The 24,878-nt window shown below is 39.2% G+C and overlaps 1 protein-coding gene across 2 annotated transcripts in view; it reads left to right on the forward strand.

Annotated features, from left to right (window-relative positions):
- Window positions 1-14,084, forward strand: part of Postn (periostin) — a 32,514-nt gene extending 18,430 nt beyond the window's left edge. The window contains exons 17-23 of one of the 2 annotated variants that reach the window (XM_052731838.1): window positions 2,392-2,472; window positions 5,417-5,506; window positions 6,286-6,375; window positions 7,041-7,118; window positions 7,463-7,546; window positions 11,409-11,450; window positions 13,334-14,084. In XM_052731838.1, coding sequence (XP_052587798.1) covers window positions 2,392-2,472; window positions 5,417-5,506; window positions 6,286-6,375; window positions 7,041-7,118; window positions 7,463-7,546; window positions 11,409-11,450; window positions 13,334-13,371 — 503 coding nt within the window. In that variant the 3' untranslated portion in view covers window positions 13,372-14,084. The remainder of the gene's footprint in view (window positions 1-2,391; window positions 2,473-5,416; window positions 5,507-6,285; window positions 6,376-7,040; window positions 7,119-7,462; window positions 7,547-11,408; window positions 11,451-13,333) is intronic. The other variant, XM_052731839.1, reaches the window with a different exon arrangement.
- The last annotated feature ends 10,794 nt before the right edge of the window (window positions 14,085-24,878 follow it).

The following is a 24,878-nucleotide window of genomic DNA, read 5'->3' on the forward strand; positions in this document are numbered from 1 at the left end:
GTTGAATGAGGAAAATAAATGAAAAGGGCATACGAAAGGACAGGTTGCTAGAAGACACTCCAGAGCTATCTGGGGATTTTAATGAGTGGGCACAAGGATAGCATTCGCAAAGGACTGTCAATCATCCTGCCCTGGGCCTAAGCTATGCATGGGAAGATGTGCAGACAAGTCCTCACTCTTATGAAATGCTGGTTCAAAAACAACCACATCCCAAACTGGACAAAGGAACCCCAAGCCTACTAAGTGATTGTTTTTAATCCCCTACACTACCAGATTATCAAGATCAAAGTTTAACTACTTAACAATGGCAAAAGGCATTTCGCGCTCATCATAAATGCTGCTGTCAATCATCAAATAACTTCTTCATTATGGTACCCCGCGGGCCCTCCCCAACCCCCCTCCCATCACCTCTGCCTTTCTTTCCCTGTAGCTTTTAAAGCTGAAGTTCTTTTCATTTTGTTTTGGCTCTTCCACCAAGCAGTCAAGTATGCTAAAACATTACTCATCGTTATTCTGACTAGAAATTTATTCTACTTTATATCATGGACATTCAGCTAATTATGAACACTTTCCTTACAATTAATGCTAGACATGAAAAAGGAAGAAAGTCAATACCTGGAGCAAAACAAAATGTCTGCTTTTCTCCCTGATGTTACTTCTGCAATCCCAGGGCCAGGCCCCAGAGATTGTCTCAGGGTTTCCATCCCACTGGAATCATGATGATTTATCATGCTCTAAATTCCAGCCACGGAAAAACATACCTTATAACAAAGAGAGGAGTCTCCATGGCCTCCATCCATTAGATATGTGACTCCCCATGCTATAAATCTTTATGAAAATATTGTTTTTCTTTCCCACTTTATCCATATCAGTTCCACTATTGGCAACAGTATTTTGCTTATAATGAACCAGAATACAGTTATAGTATTACGTGAATTATGTTTGCAAAATTATGTGAATCTAGTAACTTGCCAGCCCACTCAGCAGCCATAAGTAGCTCTGGGGTTTACATTCCTGTGTGGGCTGTTGCAATAGAGGTGCAGGCCAATTAGAGCAAAGATTCCACTATCAGGCTTATTTGTTGTCTTGTCTCTAATATTTCTTCAGTTTTCTTGGTGCTTATTTTTTTTGTTCCCCCAAGATACCACACATTTTAAATTTTTATCTGGGAGCACACTTTGTTGTAAGTTGTTAAACACAAAATATTTTATGTAGAGAAGAACAAAAATCAAGAAATCTTTAGACCAGTGGTCCAAGTGATTTAAGCCGTCGCAAAAGCAAAACTAGCAACCAACTCAAGATCCTAACATTCAAATTGCTCAGCACCGTACTACACTTTTAAAATTGATTAATTATTCCATGTGAACAATAGCAACAGAGATCTCTGTGTGCTCCAGGGGAAGAGTCCTGTGCCAACAGAACCACTTGTGGAATCAAGAATTGAAAACACAGATTTGATACATTTTAGAGTTTTATAATTTGAGTTTTCAAGAGATGACCTATGGTTGGAAAATAGTTCCCATAGAGGCCTAGCACACAATTCAAAGGGTCCCACACAGCTTAGCATGTGTGAGCAAGGGCTGAGACCAGCAGAAGCGCATGCTGTGCTGCTGACTTTTTGTTACACTTGTGTTGGCATTGAAGTTGACACTAGGGTTGAAATCTTCTACCAGGGTCATCTTTCATGGCTTCTACTTAGGAATGACAAGAGGCCTGTAGCTCTGATGACCTTCCTCATCCAGTAAAACTGCACAACTGAAGTCCATGGTAATCTCACTCAGGAGGTGATGTACATTCACCTTTACGTGGAACACTACCTTAAATTTATCATAATGAGGCTAGAAATTAAATGGCGACCACATCATATTTGTTGCAGAAAGCTCATGACTTCCTGGCTGAAATTTATTCTCTTCTAGACTTGTGAATTATTTTCCATATTTTCTTTTCTATACCCAATGCATGGGAGTATTCCAAGGGTCTTTTTCCTTCCATATCTGTCTTTTAACTGAGAAAGAATCCAACAATGCAATTTGAGAGATTGTGAATTGCATGGAATTAATCATGTTTATTTGTCTTCTGTTGCCACACAGCCAGTCTTTTCAAGAAGCACAAAGGGAAGTCAGAGCGTTAGTGATGCTGTTCAGAGTGGTAGAGTTCTAGGTAGGATGCGTCATTCAGTTAGTGCTTCCCCCCTCTGCAACATAGTCAAGTCACTGGCCTGCAGGATTCAGCATCTGGACACGAGAAGACATTAATGTGCTGTGAATATTTCCTGTGATTGCCTGAACCTAGCACCATAGCTGATAACACCATAGAAAGACCAAAAGGGACAACTTCATTTGAGTTGTTTCTATGTAAACTCCGTTCATGCTCCACTTTCTATATTTTCAGCCACTAAAATTATAACCAAACTCGTGGAACCAAAAATTAAAGTCATTCAAGGCAGTCTTCAGCCTATTACCAAAACTGAAGGTAAAAACCAATATTCTCCATGGTTCCTTCCACTCTGAAAAAAAAAAAAAGTACCATGTAATCAACTCATTTCTCTGAATATACCTACATTCTTTTTGAAACTAACATGCTAAATATTTCTTTACAATGGCATGCTTGTGTCCTTGCAGATTGTGGAGTGCAACATTTTTTTAAATCAAAGTAGATGGTGCATTCCTAATATTTTCAGTACATTTGCTTGTATTTATTTTCATTTAATTGAAGTTGTATCAACACTAGTACCCAGACAATCACATAACAAATTAATCTTAATCAGTTTTGCTATAGATTCCTTCAGGAAATATACTCTTTGTGTAGCTTTATTTCCAACTACCATCACACAATCTCTTTAATGCCATTAAAAAATTTTCAAAAATATACAGGCATTTTTTTCCAGTGAGCAACCTAAGAGGGTATAGAAAGTGTACATTAATGAAAACCTTAAAAATTACAAACAGACATGATATACATTAAAATTTAGATTGCCAAAACAGAAAAAGAAACAGTGTTGTTTAGTGAGCCAAACCCTGGACCTACATTTCAACTCGGAATATATTTTATATACATACATATTAAATAGATACCTCTCATATTTCCAATGTTACTTTTCTCTCTCTACTTCATATGTTAGCTGACGTCAACCCCTTGGATATTACCTTGACTTTACACGTTTTTATTATCACTTAGACCAAACTTAAGGACCAGTGTCCACATTTACGCATGTTGCGGCTGTAATTTGCCACAAAAAACACGCCTGTGTTGTCTTTCTTCCATGAGAAAGATGAAAACAGTCTTTCAAAAGAGGGGCAGTTTATGCCTTTCATTGAATCTTCGGAACACTGTTGTTCTGATTACTCTTGGGTTTGGGTTTGTTTTTCATTCTGTGGCATGAGATGGTAACTTCAATTACATGTGTTTCTTCCCTTTAAAGTAACCCTAACTTAAACTCATTGAAAACACAAGGTTAATTCTCAGCCTGGCTAGCTATGGATATCATTCATTCTTGAGCCTACAGTTGAGTCATCCTTAAAAAAAATCTGTGCTTAGCTTTTTTTAAAAAAAAAATTAATTTCAATCATTTCATTGTTTTCTACCCATTGATGAGGAGAAATTGGGGTTTTAAGTAGAAATTAAATTTAAAGTGTTTGGCTGATCATATATTGATCATGCCAGTGATCAACTGATTTTAGCCAAAGACATTTTAAAAAAAAAAATAGTCAATTAAAATGTTACTATAACTGATACACAGCTTCCCAAACTGAAGTCATTCACATGTGCCATGTTCCTGTTTTCGAGGACTCTTCTCCTTTCGTGCTTCTTCATTTAACTCATGCATCCTCCCAGCGTTTGTCAGCAGGGTTCTATACGTCATTCTGTCTTCAGTTGGGAGCAGCCTTGAGCACCAGTCTCCCTGGGTTCTTCCTCATTATGATCTGGGTGGAGCTGGGGGTCATCTCATCTGTAAATATTCTTCAATGTAAAATGGGACAGTGATACTCCAGTGTAGCACAACAGAAAAAACAAAAGCCCTCCCAGCAAACATCTGCAGTTCCCATTCACTACTTCATTCCCTTTTCAGTGTTTGTGAATTCATTGATGCTTTTTGAGTTTTTACTAAATGCGTTAGAGTCCAAGACATAATTTTAGAATTTTTTTGTCAAAAAGACACTAAACCAAACTTTGGAATTCAGAGTAAGTCAGTTAAAATTGAACAAATAGTCACTGTGCTAGATGTTTTTCCAAGTTATCATCTTAAATGTACAGAAAAGAAATGTTTACTAAAATTCCTTCCTTTGTAGTAATATCTAATGACAAAAGGTGCTTCCAGAATTTCAATTTGGCTTTTCTAAAGAAAAAAGATCCTTAGACATAGTGCTAACTCCTTTCCTTGTCTTGAATCATTGTGCAAACTCCCTTTTGAGGATTACTGCATGTTAGAAACTATTCCTACCCTTTATGTTAGCCATCGTATTGGGCTCACATATAAAATATTATGGCTTGAAATACTTACGGTTTGAAAGAACGGTTTTCTCTCTCTCATTCTTTATTACTTGTTACTTAGTTCTGGGTAATGGTGTACTTAGATGATTTCTCCACAAACAAATCAATCCTCTCAAAGATAATCAATTATAACTCCATTCAGCTATTGAAAAGTGCAAGTTAAATGTACTGAACTGATCATTCTCACTCCTCTATAAAACATCCCTGATCAACTAATGTAGCAGTAAGCTTTCTAACATTCAAACTGATTTTCTCTGGGAACAAAATCATTTTGCAAGGCAAATGCAACCCACTGTGCATTTGAAGGGCTGCGTAACTGTTAGTGAGCTGGTGCTCCTGTTTGCATGCCTTTCTTAGTCAAGGTAAGTGCTCAAGTCAGCTTTTCTATAAAGCCTAAAAGGCAGCATCTTCAAGGTAAGTATATTAGATTTTTTAATGTTCAGTCATATGTTCTCATGTAAAAATATAAGGTCATGAGTGATAAAAAAATTAAAGGAAATCTTTTAGTAAGGATTGGCAGATGCTATCTTACTGCAAAGTGTGATTTAAACCAGTTGTCACTTGAGCAACTCCAATCCGTAATGCTGTTTTGTTTCCCAGAGAAAGCCACATAAAATACTTTGTACGATCATACCTTACACCCACTAACAGGGATGCCGGTGTGTGCAGCTTGCTCGTGCATCACCGTAAATGCTAAAGCGGGTGGGTGGGTGGGTGGAGCGGCAGCATAAACAAATGCAGCCGAATCATTTGTTTTCTTAAATCGGGTCTAGCCTAAAGATAACAGGAAATGTTTAAAACTGGTTTCATAAAACCAGAAAGACTGAAATCTGAACAACAAGAAATGTGGAAATAAAGTTCTTATTTGGGCAAATGTAAGGGGCTGCGGTAAAGCACTAATCTGTCTCCTAAACTAATGTCTCAGGACCTGCCATGACCAAGATCCACATTGAAGGTGAACCTGACTTCAGACTGATTAAGGAAGGCGAAACAGTGACAGAAGTGATCCATGGAGGTATGCCTTGTGCCTTTCTTTATGCCTACATGGCGTCCCCGTGACATTTTAAAGTAGAGTTGGTTTAGAGTGGTCAACCAGCTGATTTTCTCTTGATTTTCATTTTACCCAGGCATTTTACTAGGTCTGAGTTCTTGCTAACTAGTCAGGGATAGAGTGTAGCCTATTTTTAAGTGGGCTCAGCCATAGTTTAATAATTAAGCCCCCTGGCCACTTCTTATGAATATGCAAATGGTAACCATGAAGTATAATGATTACAATAATGTATACACAAAAAGACACATTGTTTTCCGAACAGAAAGGGGTTGGTGGTTGTGTGAGACTCTGGTAATACCGGCTGGTGAGATGGGTCAGTAGGGAAAGACAGCTTCCCCCGACTTTGACATCTGAGCTAGATCCCTGAGTCCCACATGGTGAAAGGATCCAACTGTCTTCTGACCTACATGGACACACCATAGCTTACACATGCACATGCTAAAACAAAAATGTAGTAAACTTTTTAGGGCCTGCACTAACAAGTCAGCACTAAATTTTATTGTAAGGTTTCCTTTCCAATGGCAGACTTAGCTTGCCAGCCAACCCTCCCACTCACCTGAGACCCAAGAGTTGCCCAGACTGGTCAGAATATATTTACAGTCTGTTCCAACAATGGCTACAATTGATTCTTAAACAAGAGTGTTGTGAGAAACACATCCTTGATTAAAATCTCCAGCTCTGGGTGGTAGAAACATTGTGAGAGGGTAGGTAAATCACAAGTTGTTTTCTTTCTCTGCCTTCAGAGCCAGTCATTAAAAAGTACACCAAAATCATAGATGGGGTTCCTGTTGAAATAACTGAAAAACAGACCCGGGAAGAACGAATCATTACAGGTAATTGTTAATTCCATACATGAGCAGTACTCACATTATAAACACAGGTTATGCTAACCCTAAAATATTGCATTACATAAACTTAGTCTTTGTCATGGAGACTATTAAAGTTACTCTGTTTCCCACTTTCTTTTTGCAAAAAAAAAAATAGAATATTCTAATTGTGTTACCTATTACTCAAAGACTTTTTTGTAGAAATGTCCATAAACATGCATTGTTACTCTGTGTATACATATGTGCTTTATGATATTCTGCCTTTAGTTTATAGCTTGTTACTGAGTTATTGAATACTGAGAGGAATTTCCTTTGGGGTTCCATTAATGTTAAAATCTATACATCTACATACCAAGATGTTTGAGTCTATCTAAAGCAGTTGACAAATTCAGTAAATTTTGTACGAGACTCACATCTATGAATTAAGCTAAAATTTTAAATTTAGTCTCTTATATATTTTACTTAAACATTCTGCAAACACAGTCCGTGCCTCATATTTTCCAATGAGCTTCGCTGGGGCACAGCCATGCCCATCACCGACATAGCACCTCTGGCTATGCTTGCTCTAGGTTGCTGAGCAGCTGCAGCACAGACCACGTGGCCCACACGGTCTAAAACCCTTTCTTTTCTGCCTTTGCAAGAAGAGTTTGAGCACCCTTGTTTTTCCCTAGGTCCTGAGATAAAATACACCAGGATTTCTACAGGAGGTGGAGGAACAGGGGAGACGCTGCAGAAATTTCTACAAAAAGGTTAGTACGTCTGGAAAAGCAAGAGTGTGGCATTGAGCCACCTGTCCCCTTGAAGGCCTAGAACATGCTATCTGTGCCACCTTGTTCCAGTGTTCAGATTCCACACCAGCATATGGGGTCCTTCCAAAACCGGGGACAAGGCCAATAGTGGTAGCCCCGCATGTTGTTTCCTGGTCTACTGCTTAACGGCTGATGGAAACACTGTACCAAAAGCCAACAACCAAAACTCAGACGGAGCTGAGAGGTGGTCCGGAGCTCTTTACTGAGCAGATGGCAGCATGTGTCACGTCAAATTCCTTTCTATTGAGTGAACCAATTTCTGCTGTGAACATGTGTCCTCTCAGAGGTCTCCAAGGTCACAAAGTTCATTGAAGGTGGCGATGGTCACTTATTTGAAGATGAGGAGATTAAAAGACTGCTCCAGGGAGGTTAGTAAAAGACTGACAACTAACCCCTTAACAGGCGGTGGAGAAGGGCTTCAGCTTTTTAAAGACTGGGCATGCGGGCTGTTCCTTTAATTAGATTAAAAAGACAGCGTGGCGAGCTGTCTTCAGCAAATTGACTGGCGTGTGTAAGTGGTTGCTCCCCGAAGGGATCACTGGTTAAACAGTCTTTAAAAAGTTTCATGGTATAAAGTGGGGAGCAATGAATACTTTTTTGCCTTGACACAGAAAATTGGGCAGATATTTTGACTATGTGAAAAAGAGGAATGATTTTGCTAGCTGGTAGAGAAGCCTAAAATTTGAAAAAGTTTTTCATATTTCCAAAAATCGTATTCACTGTCCCCATGACAAAGACAGGCATGTTTGGGGGGTTCATAGGTGCATAGTTAAGCGTAAATAGCTTTTAGCAACTTGCATTTCCAAAACTGCATTCTTACAAATGAATATGCATTCCTGCTTACTGTTTGAGTGATAATCTGTACTCAGGATTATATATTCTTCAGCATATAAATTAATCTTTGATGTATGGAATGTTCTTGGTCTGTGGCATTAGATGGACTTACTTTCAAAAGAAAAAGAAAGGATTCAAAATATGCAAACTCTCAGTGATCATTATTCAAACAAACAAAAATAGGAAATGTTTTAAAAATCATTTGGCTCATTGACAGCTAAATAAATGCATTTTTAGTTCAATTTACTAACAATAAAACATCAGACTAAAATTATTCAGAGTACAAGTAAATAGAAGTTTAAAACAAATATGCTTTTTACAGTATATTACAAATCAAGAAAGACACCTGAAATTTGATGTTAATTTAAAATCCAGCTCAGATGGCTTTCTGCTTATAATTTTTTTAAATTATATCACTATGTCTAAGAAAATATAACTCCTCTTAAGATCTCGTATATTTCTGGAAGTCACTTTTCCTTATTTTAATATAGATAACATCTCTTATATCATGTCTCTGGATTTGTAATAGTAATTTTTTATTCAACCAACACTGTATTTTTTTTCAGTATGTATTCACACATATCTGAAAACCACATGATTTTCTTCCAGAAGGCAGGGAGCCTATGGCATATTCTTAAGCCAAAATGAACCCAATGAGTCCTCAACAATACAGTATAGGGCTCACTAAATAACTCTCCACCATAAAAACATAGAGGACCCTGAAACAAGAGTGAACACAGTGTGAAGTGTAAATTGAATTCTTTGTTTTTCTTCTTAACCCTTGGCATAGTCAGCAGCTTTGTGGAATGGCAGTGCTTTTAGAGAATTACTTAAAACCTTCCCCGATTTATGTTGTTTCATTCCCATAGGCTGAAACTGTGGGTAAGTATGTTCCTCCTCCTTTAATTAATAAGACTCTGAAAGTTTTCTTTGAGATGGCACTTGAGTAGTAAAGAATTGGTTCCTCCTCCCAGAATATATGTGCTACATTTCAAGAAAATGTTCTTTTGTCTTTAATTGATAGAGTTATTTCTATTTCTGTTTCTCCCAGAGATCCTTTTACTTCTCTGGATGTGAACTGCCCATAGATCTATAAGGCATGAGTTTCAAGAGTGCCACTTTAGAAGGTTTAGCAAAACATTTCTGGGGATTTCTCTTTTCTTAAAAAGGAGGGCGTGGACCCGGGGAGGTGACTCCAAAGTAAAGAACATATACTGCTCCCTCAAAGTACTGGGATTTGGTTCTCAGCACCCACAGAGCAGCCTTCAACTGCCTGTAACTCCAGTTCCAGGGGCTCTGATGCCCTCTTCTGGTCTCCACTGTCACTGCACACACGTGATGCATATAAACTCACACACATGAACACACACATAAATAATAAATACATTAATCTTTTTAAAGATTCACAACATGCAATATCATTATTAGTATATGGACCTTAACTGGAAACATTAGTATTCTTTTTCCAGCTCTCTAAACATCAAGTTGCCACTGAGTCACAAACATCCCCTTGATGTCAGGTGTCTGTTTCTTCTCTCACATCCACCTCTCCAAGAGTCACTTCCTAAAGCTCTTTCATTTTTAGAACCTGGAAAGCAAACCCAGGCTCTGCATTTTATTATAATTTCCTTCTGAGATATTTCTGAGCCTCATTGAACATTTCTAATTTGGATAACTGACAAATGTCATCATCAGATGCTACCAAATGTGGGTAAGGGAACCTGAAAGCAGTTGTTCACTTGAAGAGAGGAAACTAGACGATTCTTCTTGATCCTGAAATCAATTTTGCAACTAGGTAGAACTTAATAAGCTCACTACAAACCATATCTTTATTCAATTTTTAAGGTTGCATCCATCTCATTGTGATGATACTTTATGAATCATTATTTCATTATCAAATAAAGCTGTAGTTAAAGAAAATGTCTATTTGACATGTAATTACTTAGACTTTATAATTCAAGAACATTTCTCACTTACTATCCAATCTCAAAAGGTTTTCTATGGTTCTATGTTTAACTACAGTGCTAGTATGATATAGCAAATGGTTGCATGCCTTATGGACAACTGATGTGTTGGAAATGTGCTAAGATTGCAACAAAGCTCATAAATTCTTTAAAATGTAGGTTTTTTTCATTTGCTTGCTGTTGTACATCTTACATGATACTTATAAAAAAAATTGAAAAAAATTCCAATAAAGAAAATCAGCTTTATTGCTGAATATTGCTGATACATAGAAAATGAATAAGATTTTTTAAAGAAAAAAAATGAAGCCAATCAGAAAAATGAAACCACCACAGGAACCAGTCTTTAATCCCAAATAACCTCAAAATGAAGATAAAATGTGACCTTGGGCTTACTAGATAGTCACACCAGGATTAACATATTAAAATGATTAGAGAATCATTTTTCAACTATAAAACACAAATCATAAGAACACTTGTAACTCTTAAATATGAAAAATGTCAGGACTAGAGAGATGGCTCAGTGGCTAAGAGCACTGGCTGCTTTCCCAGAGGACCTGGTCTTGAGTTTAAGCACCCACATGGCAGCTCACAACAATCTGTAACTCTAGTTCAACGGGTTCTGCACCCTCTGCTGTGCTCAGCAGACACTAGGCATACATGTAGTGCATAGATATCCATGCAGGTAAAATACCCCCATACATAAAGTAAAAGAAAAATTAAAGAAAAAAATGAAAAGTTTTCTTACTAATAGCATTTTTAATTTGTCAGTCAATGATTTCAAAGGATGGGCAGTGGAATTAGGGGAAATGAACATTAGCACTCTTTCTTCCTTTCTTTCTTTCTTCCTTCCTTCCTTCCTTTCTTCCTTTGTTTGTTTGTTTTGTTCTGTTTTTTTGAGACTGGGTTTCTTTGTGTAGCCCTGGCTGTCCTGGAACTCACCTTGTAGATCAGTCTGGCCTTGAACTCATAGATATGCCTACCTCTGCCTCCTGAGTGCTGGGATTAAAGGCGTGCACCACCATGTCCAGCTTGGCACACTTCTAAATTGCTTATTGGTCTCTAGTGAGAATTTTACAGAGTCATACATAGGACACACAGTAACTGAAATAGTAACTTTCTTGGAAGGTAGTGTTATATATTTTTTTTAAAATCAGCAATATGAAAGCCATTTATTCCATGCAAAAATGGCACAAATTAAGAGAGTCCAAAAGACACAACAAAACATTGTTTTTTGGTATACACTCACTGTGATGTGGGGGAAGCAGGTAACTTCTCCATCAGCGTGAAGTCCTAAGGACCAGTAAGCTTACTACTACAATAACTACACATGTAAGCAATGGTTCCTTACACTTTATACTTTTGTCCTTGGTGATGGCCTCCTGATTTTACCTGAAATCACAAAGCATTTCTAACTACAAATCTTTCATTTTAGACACACCTGCAAAGAAGATACAAAGCAACAAAAGGGTTCAAGGTAAGTATATCAAATATGCTAACACATGTGTGACAGATTTTGCTACAATGTAAGTTACAGAGGAAAGTGTTTAATGTAGCTCATTGAATTTTGGTTTTGGACAAACAGAAAATTTAGTGAGTTTTGATGAGTTTGTCATGATAACTGTCTATGTTCTTTATTACTTGAAAGTAAAACAGATCTTAAAAGAATGGCAAATAGACTTGTATAAATAGTTAAATGTATTGAACAGCTGAGTTAAATCAGAAAGAAATGCTGGGACTAGAGTGATGTCATCTCAGCAGGTAACAGCACTGGCTGCTCTTGCAGATGACAGAGGTTTGATTCCCATCACCCATATGATGACTCACAACCATCTGTTAACTCTAATTCAAGGGGATCTGGTGCCCTCTTCTGGCCTTTATGGGCACTGCACACAAATAGTGCATAGACATATATACAAACACTCATACACATAAAATTTAAACAAAGAATATTTAAAAAAAAAAAAAAGAAACAAAATCCTTTCACATTAGAGCTGAGAGCAGGTAGACCCAAATTCTTGTAAATATTACTTGTGTGAGTGGGTGTAGTTGAGATATAAGTGCTCATATAAGTACTTATATAATTTAATCTTCTATTATATATATATCACATTTACAATATGATTTCTTCCATTTATATCTATTTTCTAATATCTTCTCCTATGTTAGTAAACATTTCAATTTTTAAAACAGCAAAGATTTCCTTTGTAGGGCTTACAAACGTAGAATTGAAAGTTTCTAATGATTTTGATAATCACACACTAATAATGAAATGAATTCACAGGATTCATAAATACAGTATATGAAAATATGACCTTAAGCTGACTCAGTATATAGAATGTGACACTAAGTAATTAATTGCAAAATAATTTCATGTTTTTGTTTTCCATTTTTTCTCAACTTTTATTGATTCTCTGTGGATTTCACATCATGCCTCCCAATCCCACTTACCTCCCCTTCCCCTGGCTTCTGCCCTCTGCCCATGCAACCTCCTTCCCAAAACAAAACAAAATTTAAAAGAAAAACCAAAAACCAAACAAACACACACTAGCAACAACAACAAAAAAGAGTCTGGTTCGAGGCCTCTGGCTTCGGCTACACTATTGTTAATGAGTGCTCCCTGGGGCTCCTCTTGGGTATGCTGTTGTTGTCCAGTGTCAAGGAGATCCTGCAGGTTTGGATCTGCAGGTCCAGTCCTTTCACATGCTGCCACAGTTCATAGATGTGGTGGATGTTGGCATGGGCCAACTCATAGCCCTGGTTCTGGGTCTGAGTGGTAGCTGGGTTGGTCAGCCCACCAGATTTCCCTCATCATCACTGCCTAAGTGAGCTCTCCAGAACAGCCTCAGCTAGCTCACCCAATGCAGCCTGCAGGAAGGAGTGGGGCCAGTTCTCCTATTCTCAGGTCCCTAGATCAGATCCACACACACTCATACTACCAGGGCCAGTTCTACTGTTTTGCTCAGGCGAGGTGCAGTGCCCTCTCTTCTGACCGCTGCAGGGAGTATGGGGGAGAGGGGTCAGCTCTCCTGCTCTCACACCCTCAGGGCTGGCTCACCTGCACCTCTGAATTGCATATGTTTTTAATTATAAATTTATCATGAATTCTTATGGGCACACTTCAATTTTCCAGAGACTTCAAATCATCAAGTTTTATGTTTTCATACACCTTTGATTAAGGCATAATGTTTTTCTCACCATAAAGTGAAGATAGTACTCAGACCAACATGATCTAAATAAATCTTATTGCAAGGAGCAATGGTCGCTTTTGACAGATAGGTTTGTACACAAGGTACCCTGTTCTTACCCATGAGGTTTTGTCATATTCACATCTAACCACTGTCATTTCCTTCTACTCAGGATCTAGAAGACGATCAAGGGAAGGCCGTTCTCAGTGAAAATCCAAAGCAGAGTTTTTTTTATAATCCTAAATCAACAATCTGATTTTGAGGGGAAATTGTAAGAGCCACATTGACTTCAGAATCTGAAATGCCAACAAGCAGAAACTAATCTTCAAGCAAGTCTGAACATAGATTTCTTTGTTTCTGAATGAGAAACATAAGGGAAACAGTAGTTAGTCTCCTGTGGGGTAGGAACTGAAAGAAATATAGGACCATGCAGGGCTTTTATTATCTCAATGAGGAAAGTTCTGATTGGCTTAGGAATCCACCAAAGATCATCCTGGTGGCCGGATCCATTACAGCTATGTCTCTGCTCAGTGAGCTTTACCTCCTTGAGAAGAGGAGGGCTGAACGTAGTCCATGGACAAACCCAAAGCATACAGTTACCTCTCCATGGGAGGCTAGGCTCTCAAAGGGTGTTCAGTGAACAACAAGCAAACCAACCATGTTACAACCAGTGGCTTTACGTATTTCTCACGCAATGTGGACTTCCCGCTAAATTTTGGTATTTTTACACTTGATTTGTACTCTTGAGACATTTGTCATATGCTTCTTGTGATACCCATGTTTTCTCTCAAACATTTTAATAAAACCATTCTTCAGGTATAAAGAGAATTACTTCAGACTGGGTAATTTAGGAAACTCAAGGTTTAAGTTAAAAATTGAGTTTAGAATTTGGAATAGGACTCTATATCTTTTTATTGTTAACAAGTACTCAATAAAGGAAACTGAATAAAATTAGTGTTGCTCAAAGTTCTCAAACTACTGTGTGATATGAAAGATCATTACACAATGGGATAACCATGAATTTTCAGTAGTGAGACTATTATGACCCTGGACCTGTGTTAAGTTGTTAAAATTTAGAAAGTTACTCTCCTCAAAAGGCACAAAGCCAACCGTTACTCATAATGTACAATAGGCTGAGTTGAAAGAAATGGGCCATGGTACACATGGCATCAATTAACTGTTCCTGAGCTTGAGTCACAGATGCCCTTCAGTAAAATGTAAAGTAGCTAGGACATCAACTGTGTGTCAAAGAAGAGGTGGTGTGAAGTCTAGTGCAGTAGAAACTTCCTGGGATCTATTAGGGAGGATATGGAGACTGACCTGGCCATCTTTTATAGCCAGGCAAGGCTTCCAGTGCTGGGAGTGGGTTACATTCGGTTGAGTTTTTGGCTGAGGAGGTCCCATGGAGACTATCGAACAACACAGGCTGATGCTAGGACAGAAGGTCACTCTCCAAAAATTGACAGTGGGGCCCCATTGCTGAGGGCAACATCTACACAGCTCATTGAACATAGAGAAGTCAGGCTGGTGTGGGCATGGATTCCCTATGTTCTAGTCTCTTTAGGGTGAGAAGGTACTCTGCAGGCTATGGAAATAGAAACCTGGACAACAACCCAGCCACAAAACCCTCCACTTACAATCTGTCCTGCCTGCAAGATATACTGGGGCAATGGTGGGGCAGAACCTGTGGGAGTGGCCAGCCAATGTTTGATTTAACTTTGAGACCCACATCATGAGTGGAACCCAATGCCCTACACTGCCTGAATGACCAGGAACTGGAGACGTAGGGTAGAACCAAACACAACTGACAAAAATAAATCAATGAAATGATTCCTGATCTATTCATAGGTTCATAGATTGGTGCCTTGTCCAGTCATCATCTGAGAGGCTACCTCTGGCAGCAGACGATCCACAGCCAGACATTATGCAGAGATAATAGACAAAGACTGGAGATAGAGGATGTGGGGAGAAGGCAGATGGAACAAAAGAGTGGAAGAAGGGGACAAGAGAGAGGGGCAAGGGCTATCTGTCCCAGAGGGATAGAGAGGAGACAGATGTGGCACATAGGAAAATGCTTTGTGAAGGTAAATTGAGAAACCCTGTGTTAGGATGAGAACTTTAATCTTAATTGGGCATGTTAATTAGGTGAGCCAAAGGGGGCTTTTGATGGCTGGACTTCAACACTTTGATAGCTGGACCTTGGTAGTCAGCCTCAGGAGAAGGAAGTAGCCAAGTATGGGAACAGACCTTGGTAGCTAGCTTTAGGAATGTAATCTAACAGTTTTTAGCAAGGCAGAGGGAATGGGGGAGAAGGGCAAGGCCTGCCAGAGCCATACTCCCGTAGGCTAGTGTCCCTTCAGAGTGGATCTAGGGGAGAAAAGAGGTGGTGGGGGAAGCTGGGAAGAGTGGAGGGAGGGAAGACTGCCATCAGATTGTATTATATGAGAAAAGAATCTATTTCAATGTTTGTTTGTTTGTTTTCCAAAAAGGCTAACATGCCTTTGCTCACTGTGAGTTCAGAAAGGTACATCTTCAATTCTGTGCCTAGTTATTGGATTTTTTTTTTTTTACAAAGTCCCTACATCATTTGTTCTAGAAAAAACCCATTTCATTTCCTCTGACTTCTCTGGATATTCACTCGCTGTGGTCTTCATTTTCTGCCACCCAGCATTTACAGCCTCCTGACATACCACTTGAAGGTTTGGGTCTGGTTGTTGCTTTTGCTTTTTTAGGGTGAGTGAGCCCTAAAACCTAGATTTGGTGTGACCCTTCTCCCCACACAATCCATCCATCTTCTCTCAGCCCATCTCACATTTGCACTGAAACTCAGACATCACAACACTGAGAAGATGATGTCTATTGGGCATTTATTGTGCAGGACTTGCCAAGCACCTTGCATAAGGCCCCCTGAAGATTCTTCAAGTTAAGTGCAATTTTTATCTACATTTGGGAGAAGAGGAAATTGTCAGAGACATTTTTACAGACTGGCAAAGAAACGAAACAAAATTTGAATACACATAGTATGGCTATATGTGAATACACGTAGTTTGAGCTCTTTAGTCACATGGTGACACTGAAAAGTGATGCTTTGAGCACAGGGGACCAGACTATGACAACAGAAGTCATCCAGTGGGTGGAAGAGGTATCCTCATAGCTCAGGACAGGCCACTGCTGTGTTAAAAGGGCAGAATCTGAACAGGAAAAACTCTCTACTGGGTTATCCATTTATTCTTGTGCTACTTTGAAAACCATTACACACTATGAAGTGTTCCATATTTATATGACTTTGTTTCAGAAGCATGGAGGACTTTGCTCCAGCATTGATGTGTCCCACAAGCATCACAGACTTGTATCATGCAAATGTGAGGTTATGAACCAGTGTAGAATTGCCGATGAGAAGCAGTCTTGAGGTATCAAGATTGAAGGAGGAAGCAGTTTTGTAAGATGCAAACTCATCTCTTTTTTGAGCCAATAAGGTCAGCTGCTGAGGATGTAGAGGTTAGTCAACTTCTGTGGGCAAGTTAAGCAAAACCAAAAGCTTCAATCAGCTACAGTCTCCAAGAATTGCATCACACTGAGAACAGCTGTTTGGTTTGATCTTACACAAATAACATTTTAAAGTGAATGGCTTGATTGGTGATTTTTTAAATTTTATTTATTTTTATTTCATATGCATTGGTGTTTTTGCCTGCATGTATATCTGTATGAGGGCGTCGGAACCCCTGGAATGTGACAGTTGTGAGCTGCCCTGGGGATGCTGGAAGTTGAACTCTAGTCCTCTGGAGGAGCAGCCAGTGCTCTGAACCACTGAGCCATCTCCCCAGTCCCGACTGGTGATTTTTATGACACCCTATGCATCTGTTTTCATGAATCTTCGGGGTCCACGTGACACATGTGGACAATGTGGACACACTGAAGCAAAGTTGTTTCAGTGAAACAACTGACCTGATGATATAAAAGAAAAAAGTACATTTCTCATTTGTCTTATTCTGGTAGATAAATGTTGGTTTTTACTACTTAATGTGTTTTGTCTAATTCTACTTCTTCCTAGTAGAAAAGTCTGGGATAGTAATGTACACTTATGTACCATTAACATCAAAGGCTTTTTATCTCTGTGACCTGGACCAGCAGGTCATTCTTCAGTGACAAGTCCTGAGAGAGAGGACCAGATCAAAAGGTAAGAAGATAGAAATGCTTGAGATCAGGAGGCCTTGCACAAGCTGTCTTATGCCAAGCATATTCATTAAGAAGTACAGCGTCTTAGGTACTCTTTCCAGGGGAGAGGCGGGACAGAGTCAGCAGCAGCTACCATACAACGAGACAGTCCACAGTTGGCTTGTCCAACTGTGTTGAACTAAGACAACACGCGTTATCTCAAGAGCATTATAGATCAAGTACACAGCAGCCTTGGGAACGTTGACTCCAGCCTCTTCACAGGGAAAGGCCAAGTTCCCAGGAACTGAAAGCTTAATTCCTTTGAAGCTCTGGCTCCAGCCCCAAAGTCTGCTCCTGGGCAAGGACACAGCACTAGGCTCCTTCTGTCCTTTCATCAGGGCCCCTGGGAGAGCCACTGATCTGTCAGGTTCTCAACACCTCCAGCTTGTCTAATCTCCTTCCTTGGTTCTCTGTGAGGCTGCCCTTTGCCCTCATTAATCACAGTGCTTTGCATCTTTGTGATTTTTAAACTAACTCCATGTTAAGTCTCCAGAGATGTGTTCTGCACAGACCTAAGTCATTCTTGATCTCTTGAATGTGTCTCCAGGCAAGTGACCGTGTTTCTTTCCCACTCATATGCTCTGTTTCTATTGCACACTCTTCTTACTGGACAAAGGGGGTGGAGGTAGTCCTCTTCCACGTATTGCAGTCAGCCATGCAGAGCTCCTGAATTTGCTCCTTGAGTAAACACAAAACTACACATTTCTGCCACTTATTCTATGCAGTTAAAGGTTTTCAAAATGCTGCGTTTTTCATCTCTGTCTGTCTCTGTGGTTCCCAATGAAATATATTTCAGCTAGATCGAATTTAACAAAAGGTGGTTGAAACAAGTTCATTTGCTTCTCCAAAAAGTTTATTAAATGCTTTGAACTATTTTCCTGAATCAAATTAGCAGTGTCCAGTTGCTCAGGCAGTAATGTTTCTCACCATCTTCAATGGTCATTCCTGAACAATGGGGCTGTAAACAACACATTTGGAGGGAAAGACGGCTTGAGAAACCTCCCAGGCGGCTGTTCATCTGCACACATCTGTTGGTGGTTATTAGTCACAAGAAAATGCCTAAGAGTTCACAAGTTTCCCTGAAGCTCTCCTTCAAAGTTGCTCCATGTTGGCTAGCCATCATTAGATGCAGACTACAGGAGGTCAGCTGTGGTCTGTTAGCAAATGTCTTCCATAGACTGAAGTTTAAAAATCCCTACCCCAGGTTTGCTGCTATTTTAAAGGCCATGAAGCCTTTAGGAGGTGACCCAACTGGTGACAGATTCCTAAAGACGGGACTTCTGAGGCTATGCCTGACTCTAATTCCACCAAGATGTGACAGCAACAGCCATGAATGCTGCCATTTTGGATGGAGCCACTCTGCCCTGCCTTGATGCTATGACCAGCCACAAATCTCTCAAATGAGTAGCCAGACTCAGTCCTTCCTCCCATCGGTTGCGTTGGTCAGCTATTTTGTAAAAATTGATCAGAAAGGTAAAGAATGCAGACTTTGCTTTCTGCCATAATGACACCATTGGACTAAGTGTGGTTCTGAGTATTCTCATGGCCTTCTCTCCTACAAGAATGTTGACTAGAAATCTGCAGGGTTTCCCTCCACTTCATCAATTCTAATGGGTTATTTAGCTCTTTGGGGCATGTTGCTAATGCACAATTGTGCTTGGCAAAAGGATTGTCCCGTTGTGTAGCTAACTTCACTAAAGCAACCCCACTTATAAAGACAGGCCAGGGATAACTCGTAAACCTGCTGGGTTTTATTATCCAAATGTGGCAATTACCATTTATCCTCAAGCAGGCTTGCCAAATCCGTGCTGAGTACTGACAGATGAATAGACATAGAGTGTAGAATGCTACAACTTAACTCAGTAGGGCATTTCTCTCAGTGTAATGAATACATGGGAATAGGACAGGGGAAACATTTAAAGTGTTATATGCTCACATCAAATAATTGGCTATGACTCACTATTTTTAGCCACATTTTCCTGTTTTTCTAGTCATGTGTTTATTAGCCAGAATCTATTAGTCTGCAAACAACACAAAACTAAACCTCATTAAGCTTGGGAAGAGAATAATTTAATTTTTTGTTTAGATACTAGCAAATGAATCAAGTAACTTGTACATTTCAAGAATTAACCACAAACCAAAATTTAGGGGTGTGGCTCATCACTAAATAAAAAGCTCTATTCTGCTGTAACAGTTTTGCAATTGTTGTTTTGGGACTTTGGTGGAAGGTTGTTATTCTTGTTTTGGATGTTTACGTAGTATGGATGATGGCTTTTGATTATCTATAAACCCAGGCAGAAGGGAAGCTGAATGCTAAGAAGGAAAGTGATTGGTTGTCCATGAGTCACATGTTTGCCCTTTGAACCAGTTACTGCAGGCAGGACAGTGGTGGTGAGATCATTCAGAGTCAGATCGCTTCTGAAGCAGCTTTCTTCAATAGCCTGGAACCTGTTGAAGGCTTTTATATGGATTAAGCACGACAATATGAAAGCTTAACCAGGACCAACCAAGCTTCAGTAGACAGAAGGCTTGGATGAGCCATAGCAGGCTTAATACTATCATGATGTTATGTCAATATAGATTGTGATTGTGGAGGCCCACAAAGATTTCCTGGTAAGATCTGAGCTTGCTTTACCCAGCAGAGCTGCATTAGAGGACTGCTTGACCATGTGCATGGTTTCTAGGTGACTGAAAGGGTCTACATTTGGCTGAGCTAGGGGGCGGTCTTTTGCTCCACCCCTTGGCATTCCTATAAATAGCCCTTTAGAAGAGACAGGAGGGGCTGGTGGATAAGGATCCAGACCCTCCCAAGGCTATCCTGTGTTTCTATCTGTTTCTCTCCCCTCTATCCTTCTATCTAAATCTCTCATCCCTCACTCTCCAAGAGTACCCTGGGGTAAAATGTGGAAGCCAGTCTCTCAGGTGGTCTCCCACAAGTGATGTAAGGTCACTTGCTCTTCACTTGGTTAAAAGTTCAGACATTTTCTCAAACCAGGAGATGAAATCGGCTGGAACTTCTGTGGCCCCTGAGTTCTATTGCTGTTGCTCCTGGTCTGTGCAATGATCATCCTTTCTTTGGTATGTCTCTCTCTTCCTCCCATTCCTTTATTTCCTTAACAGATATCTCTGATCCAGGTGGAGTCTCATCTTTTTCTAAGTCATGATACTGTTAATTCTAATAACTTAATCTCTTAGAACTCAAGTCTCATAAATATTCAACTATATGAAGATATACATAAAATATGAAAAATAACCAAAGTCTTACATAGATTGATTTTTCACTTCTAGGTGTCTTTTATCTATTCCCACGTGATATAAAATCACTCTTGCCAACTTTATTTTTTTCAAATATAAGTCACTGATGGAATATCTATACAGAACACAAGGAAGGAAACTGCCTCTTTCAGTTAAAAAGAACCCATATCTATTTTTATAATGTATCACCAACAACAGGAAATTCAAAGTCACAACCAAATGTACATTTCAAACTGCTAAATCTATATTGTCATAAGCTGGAATGTACACAAGCATGTGCCTACCTAGGACACTATTGTTTTTTATGACATTTTGAATGTTTTTGTCCCAGATTCACAAATAATCCTAATCTCTGGTGAGGTGACAATAAGGACCCTGGGAAGGAAATTAGCTTGTGTGAATAATGTCCTCATGAGTAGGACTTATGCCACTACGAACTCATGGAATATTTATAATTGTGTGGATGGATCCATCAGACAAACCTTTGAACACTGGAAGGTAGATGTATAGAAGGTATTTCAACTAGAATAGAAAATTTATTTTATGTGCATATTGCCACATGAATACCTTATAAAATGATAACATGAGTCAACTTAGCAGGTCAATTAGACAAATGAAGGGAGAATATGCACCCTAATGAACTTTAGAGGCTGGGGATTGGCAGCTAAAAGAGGATGAAATGGGATGGAGATAGAGTGACTGTAGCTACAGAGATGGCAGTTGCGAGGTGTGCACATGCTCAAGAGGAGCAGAGAGGTGGAATGTGCCAACCAACGATTGGACAAGAAGAATAACAATGGTGGAAGAATACTTACTACTCCAGCACAGATGTCATGGTGAGTTCTAGTGTGGACCTTAAGAACAGAAGCCAAGAACGGCTGCCTGGGTTACATGAAGAGTACAAGGATTAAGTTTGTTTACTGGGATGTTTGGGTGAACAGGAATCTAATTATGTGCTACATAAAACAATGTGTTTCGCGTTGCCAACTATCAGTGAAAGTTTTCTGGGAGGCCAACAGCTTAACTGTACATGTAAACCGACTTACTAAGTCTTCCAGGTAACTAGTTGGGGTGAACATGTATTTCTTTATTGATCTTCATTACCTCATGATATTTTTCTACCATAGTTTCTTACATGAATTACTACATGTATCCCATGTCTCTGCCTTTTGTTCCCTGCTATCAGTATCTTTAAAAAGTATCCATAGATTCTTAAAAATCACTTAAAGTCACCCCATGATTTCAAGATTAAAGCCAAACTCCTTATTTTAGCTTTTCCTCATCAGCCTGACCTCTTCAATATTTTCCTATTCCATTTATTTAGCTCTCCCAAAACTACAATGACAAGCTTAAAATAGTCTTTGCCTTATGTCTTTCTATATTATGCTTAGAATGAACATTCCCTTAGAAAATCGTGTTCAACAATTTCCAACCTCACACCCCTACCCCTGTCAGTACACCTCACAGAGACCTCCCTTTCTACTTCTGACTGACATCTCTTTAAAACGTCAGTCAAGGTTGTCGCCTTCCCTGGCCTTTTTTTCTATCAGCCATCGATTTGTTTGATCTTCTTTTTTTTTTTTTTTTTTTTTTTTTTTTTTTGGTTTTTCGAGACAGGGTTTCTCTGTGTAGCTTTGCGCCTTTCCTGGAACTCGCTTTGGAGACCAGGCTGGCCTCGAACTCACAGAGATCCGCCTGGCTCTGCCTCCCGAGTGCTGGGATTAAAGGCGTGCGCCACCACCGCCCGGCTTGTTTGATCTTCTTATTCCAAAAGTACATTTTGAGCATGATCTCACCTATTAATTGATTTTCATTTAATCACTAGAATATTTTTCAGGGGATGGATAATGCTTCATGACTCTTACAGATCTGAATATAGGGTCATGCCTTCTTATGATGCTTAACTTGGGCAGATGAAAACATCTGGAATGGAGTGAGACAGAGTACTAGGGGAGGAAAAAGAGATTTGTAAATTTTGGAAAGTACCCAGTAAATCCCAGTTGTCACATACTCACTCATGGACTACTGGCTTGAGTGATCATCCGTTCCTGGGAAGCAAGGAGAAAACTGACTTCACTGTTGTGTTTATAGGTCTGAAATCACCCTTAATTAAAAGAACACTTTGTTTTTCTTAGCTTAGCATATACTTAGAACTGCAGATGTCAGGTTTTGGCACAACTGAAGTAAACTTACCACACAAAAAATGTGTATTCACTACTTGAACCAGATAGAACATTGGAGGGGAAAAATTAACATTAATGGCAACCACATTTTCTCCAAAATGAGCCGCACATTTTCTGATGAAAACTGTTACCTCCATATGGCTTGCTAATCCAAGTGATTTGATTTCCTCACTCAAACTAAAGGGAACAGGGGGATGAGAGGCTTTACCCACTAAATAGTACATAAAAATGAAAACTAGAGCTTCTTTGGCATGATCTTGCATGCGTATTTTTAGGTTGATTGAGCATTGATAGAACTTGCAATCTGCTCACCTCTGTTTACCAAAGTGTTTCATCTGTAGATCGTCTGTGTTTCTTGTCAAACAAATATCAGGTCACAGAAGCACCTGCCTGCTGCAGATGCACCCAAATGCTATGTAAGGAAAGGAGAAAGCCTTAAAAAAAAGAAAGAAAAGAAAAGTAGAACTTGCCTCTCATTCTACTGTTTCTGGTTGTTGACAACTTTGCAAGTCATTGTTAGAATTACGCATCACGACAGTATATTCATTAAATGGTTAGTTCTTGAAAGAATGTGCCCCTCTCACTCCAGGACACATGGCCTTTAATCCCAGCCCTCTGGGGGCAGAAATGGGCGGATCTCTGTGAGTTTGAGGTCAGCCTGGTCTACACAGCCAGCTCCCAGCCAGCCAAGGCTACATAGTAATTCTGCATCTACTATTTTTCCAGGCTTCTCATTCTGAAAATGTCTTGATGAGTTTGAAACTAATTCTCATCTCCCCTTGAGACCACCAAACTCATGTGTTCAAACCTCTTTTTCACCCCCTCTCTCTCAATGATATAGAAGTCTTCTTGCACCTCACCCCAATCTCAGGTTGCACACCCCACCCCACTGCCTATGCTTAAGCCAGACTCAAATTACTGAGAAGAAAGCAGGAGATAGAGCAGATGGTGCTGAAAGCACTGAGTGTCATTTGTCACACCCAAGACATAGACTCAATTGTCACCACTGGGAGATGCGTATGTCTTAAACAGCACTGAAGAATGTAATTTGCATCTATAGAGGTAAATTATATATATATGGGAAATGGTTTTCTTATGACTGGAATAGAATGAAAAATAAAAATATTTTAATTATTAAAATGATTTTTCTAAAATCATTTCCTCTGGTCATATAGTAATTAGTTTTGTAATTCTAGTTTATAACATTAAAATCATTTTATTTTTGTTTATGGTCAGAATCATCTGAGACAAACAAGATCTTCACTTGACAATCCAAACAAATTTTTTTTTTCTTTATTTAGTTGGGACAGGATCTCACTTCATAAACCAAACTGACCCAGAACCCTAAATCCCTGTGGGATTGCAGGCATACACCACCATGCCTTGCTCAAACACAGAATTTTTAAACTATGCTATCCAAACATCCTGATTCCTCATAAATACTGTTTTTCTAATCAAAATTAAAGTACATCACTATCTAATAAAGTGAAGCAAACCTGATTCTCGGAATGATTACATTACAAAATAAAACCAAGCCAGTTCCTGGTTCAGTGCTATAGACTGTACAAGAACTTCCCTGTCTTGTATTGAAGATGCAGTTTCATCCAAACAGTATGGCCACCTACACATGACCTGAGTAATAACAACACCAGTCAACATGCCAAAGTAGATGGGGAAATTTCATGAGGCCCCACCCATATATGACAATTTACAGAAAATCAGTGACTACTGAGAGAAAGAGAATCAGTCTTCTCCAGGGATGAGCCCTCAGACGGGTTATGTAATTCCAAAATGCATGTACATCTAAAGAATGTTAAATGGACTCAGGAGGGTATATATATATATATATATATATATATATATATATATATATATATATATATATAGTCAATAATTTGAGAGGGAGCAGAGGGAAGAGTTGAAAGGGGCAAGGGAGGAAGGGAAATGATGATATCAATATAGTACTCATGTATAAAATTCTGAAAAAATGTCTAAATTTTTTAAAGAGGAGGACCAGTGAGATAGCTCAGCGGGTGGAGATGGTGGCCACCAAGCCTGGTGGCC

Source organism: Peromyscus californicus, unplaced genomic scaffold (genome assembly GCF_007827085.1).
Source record: "Peromyscus californicus insignis strain IS unplaced genomic scaffold, ASM782708v3 Scaffold_9__1_contigs__length_137607984, whole genome shotgun sequence".
NCBI classification, from domain to species: Eukaryota; Metazoa; Chordata; class Mammalia; order Rodentia; family Cricetidae; genus Peromyscus; species Peromyscus californicus.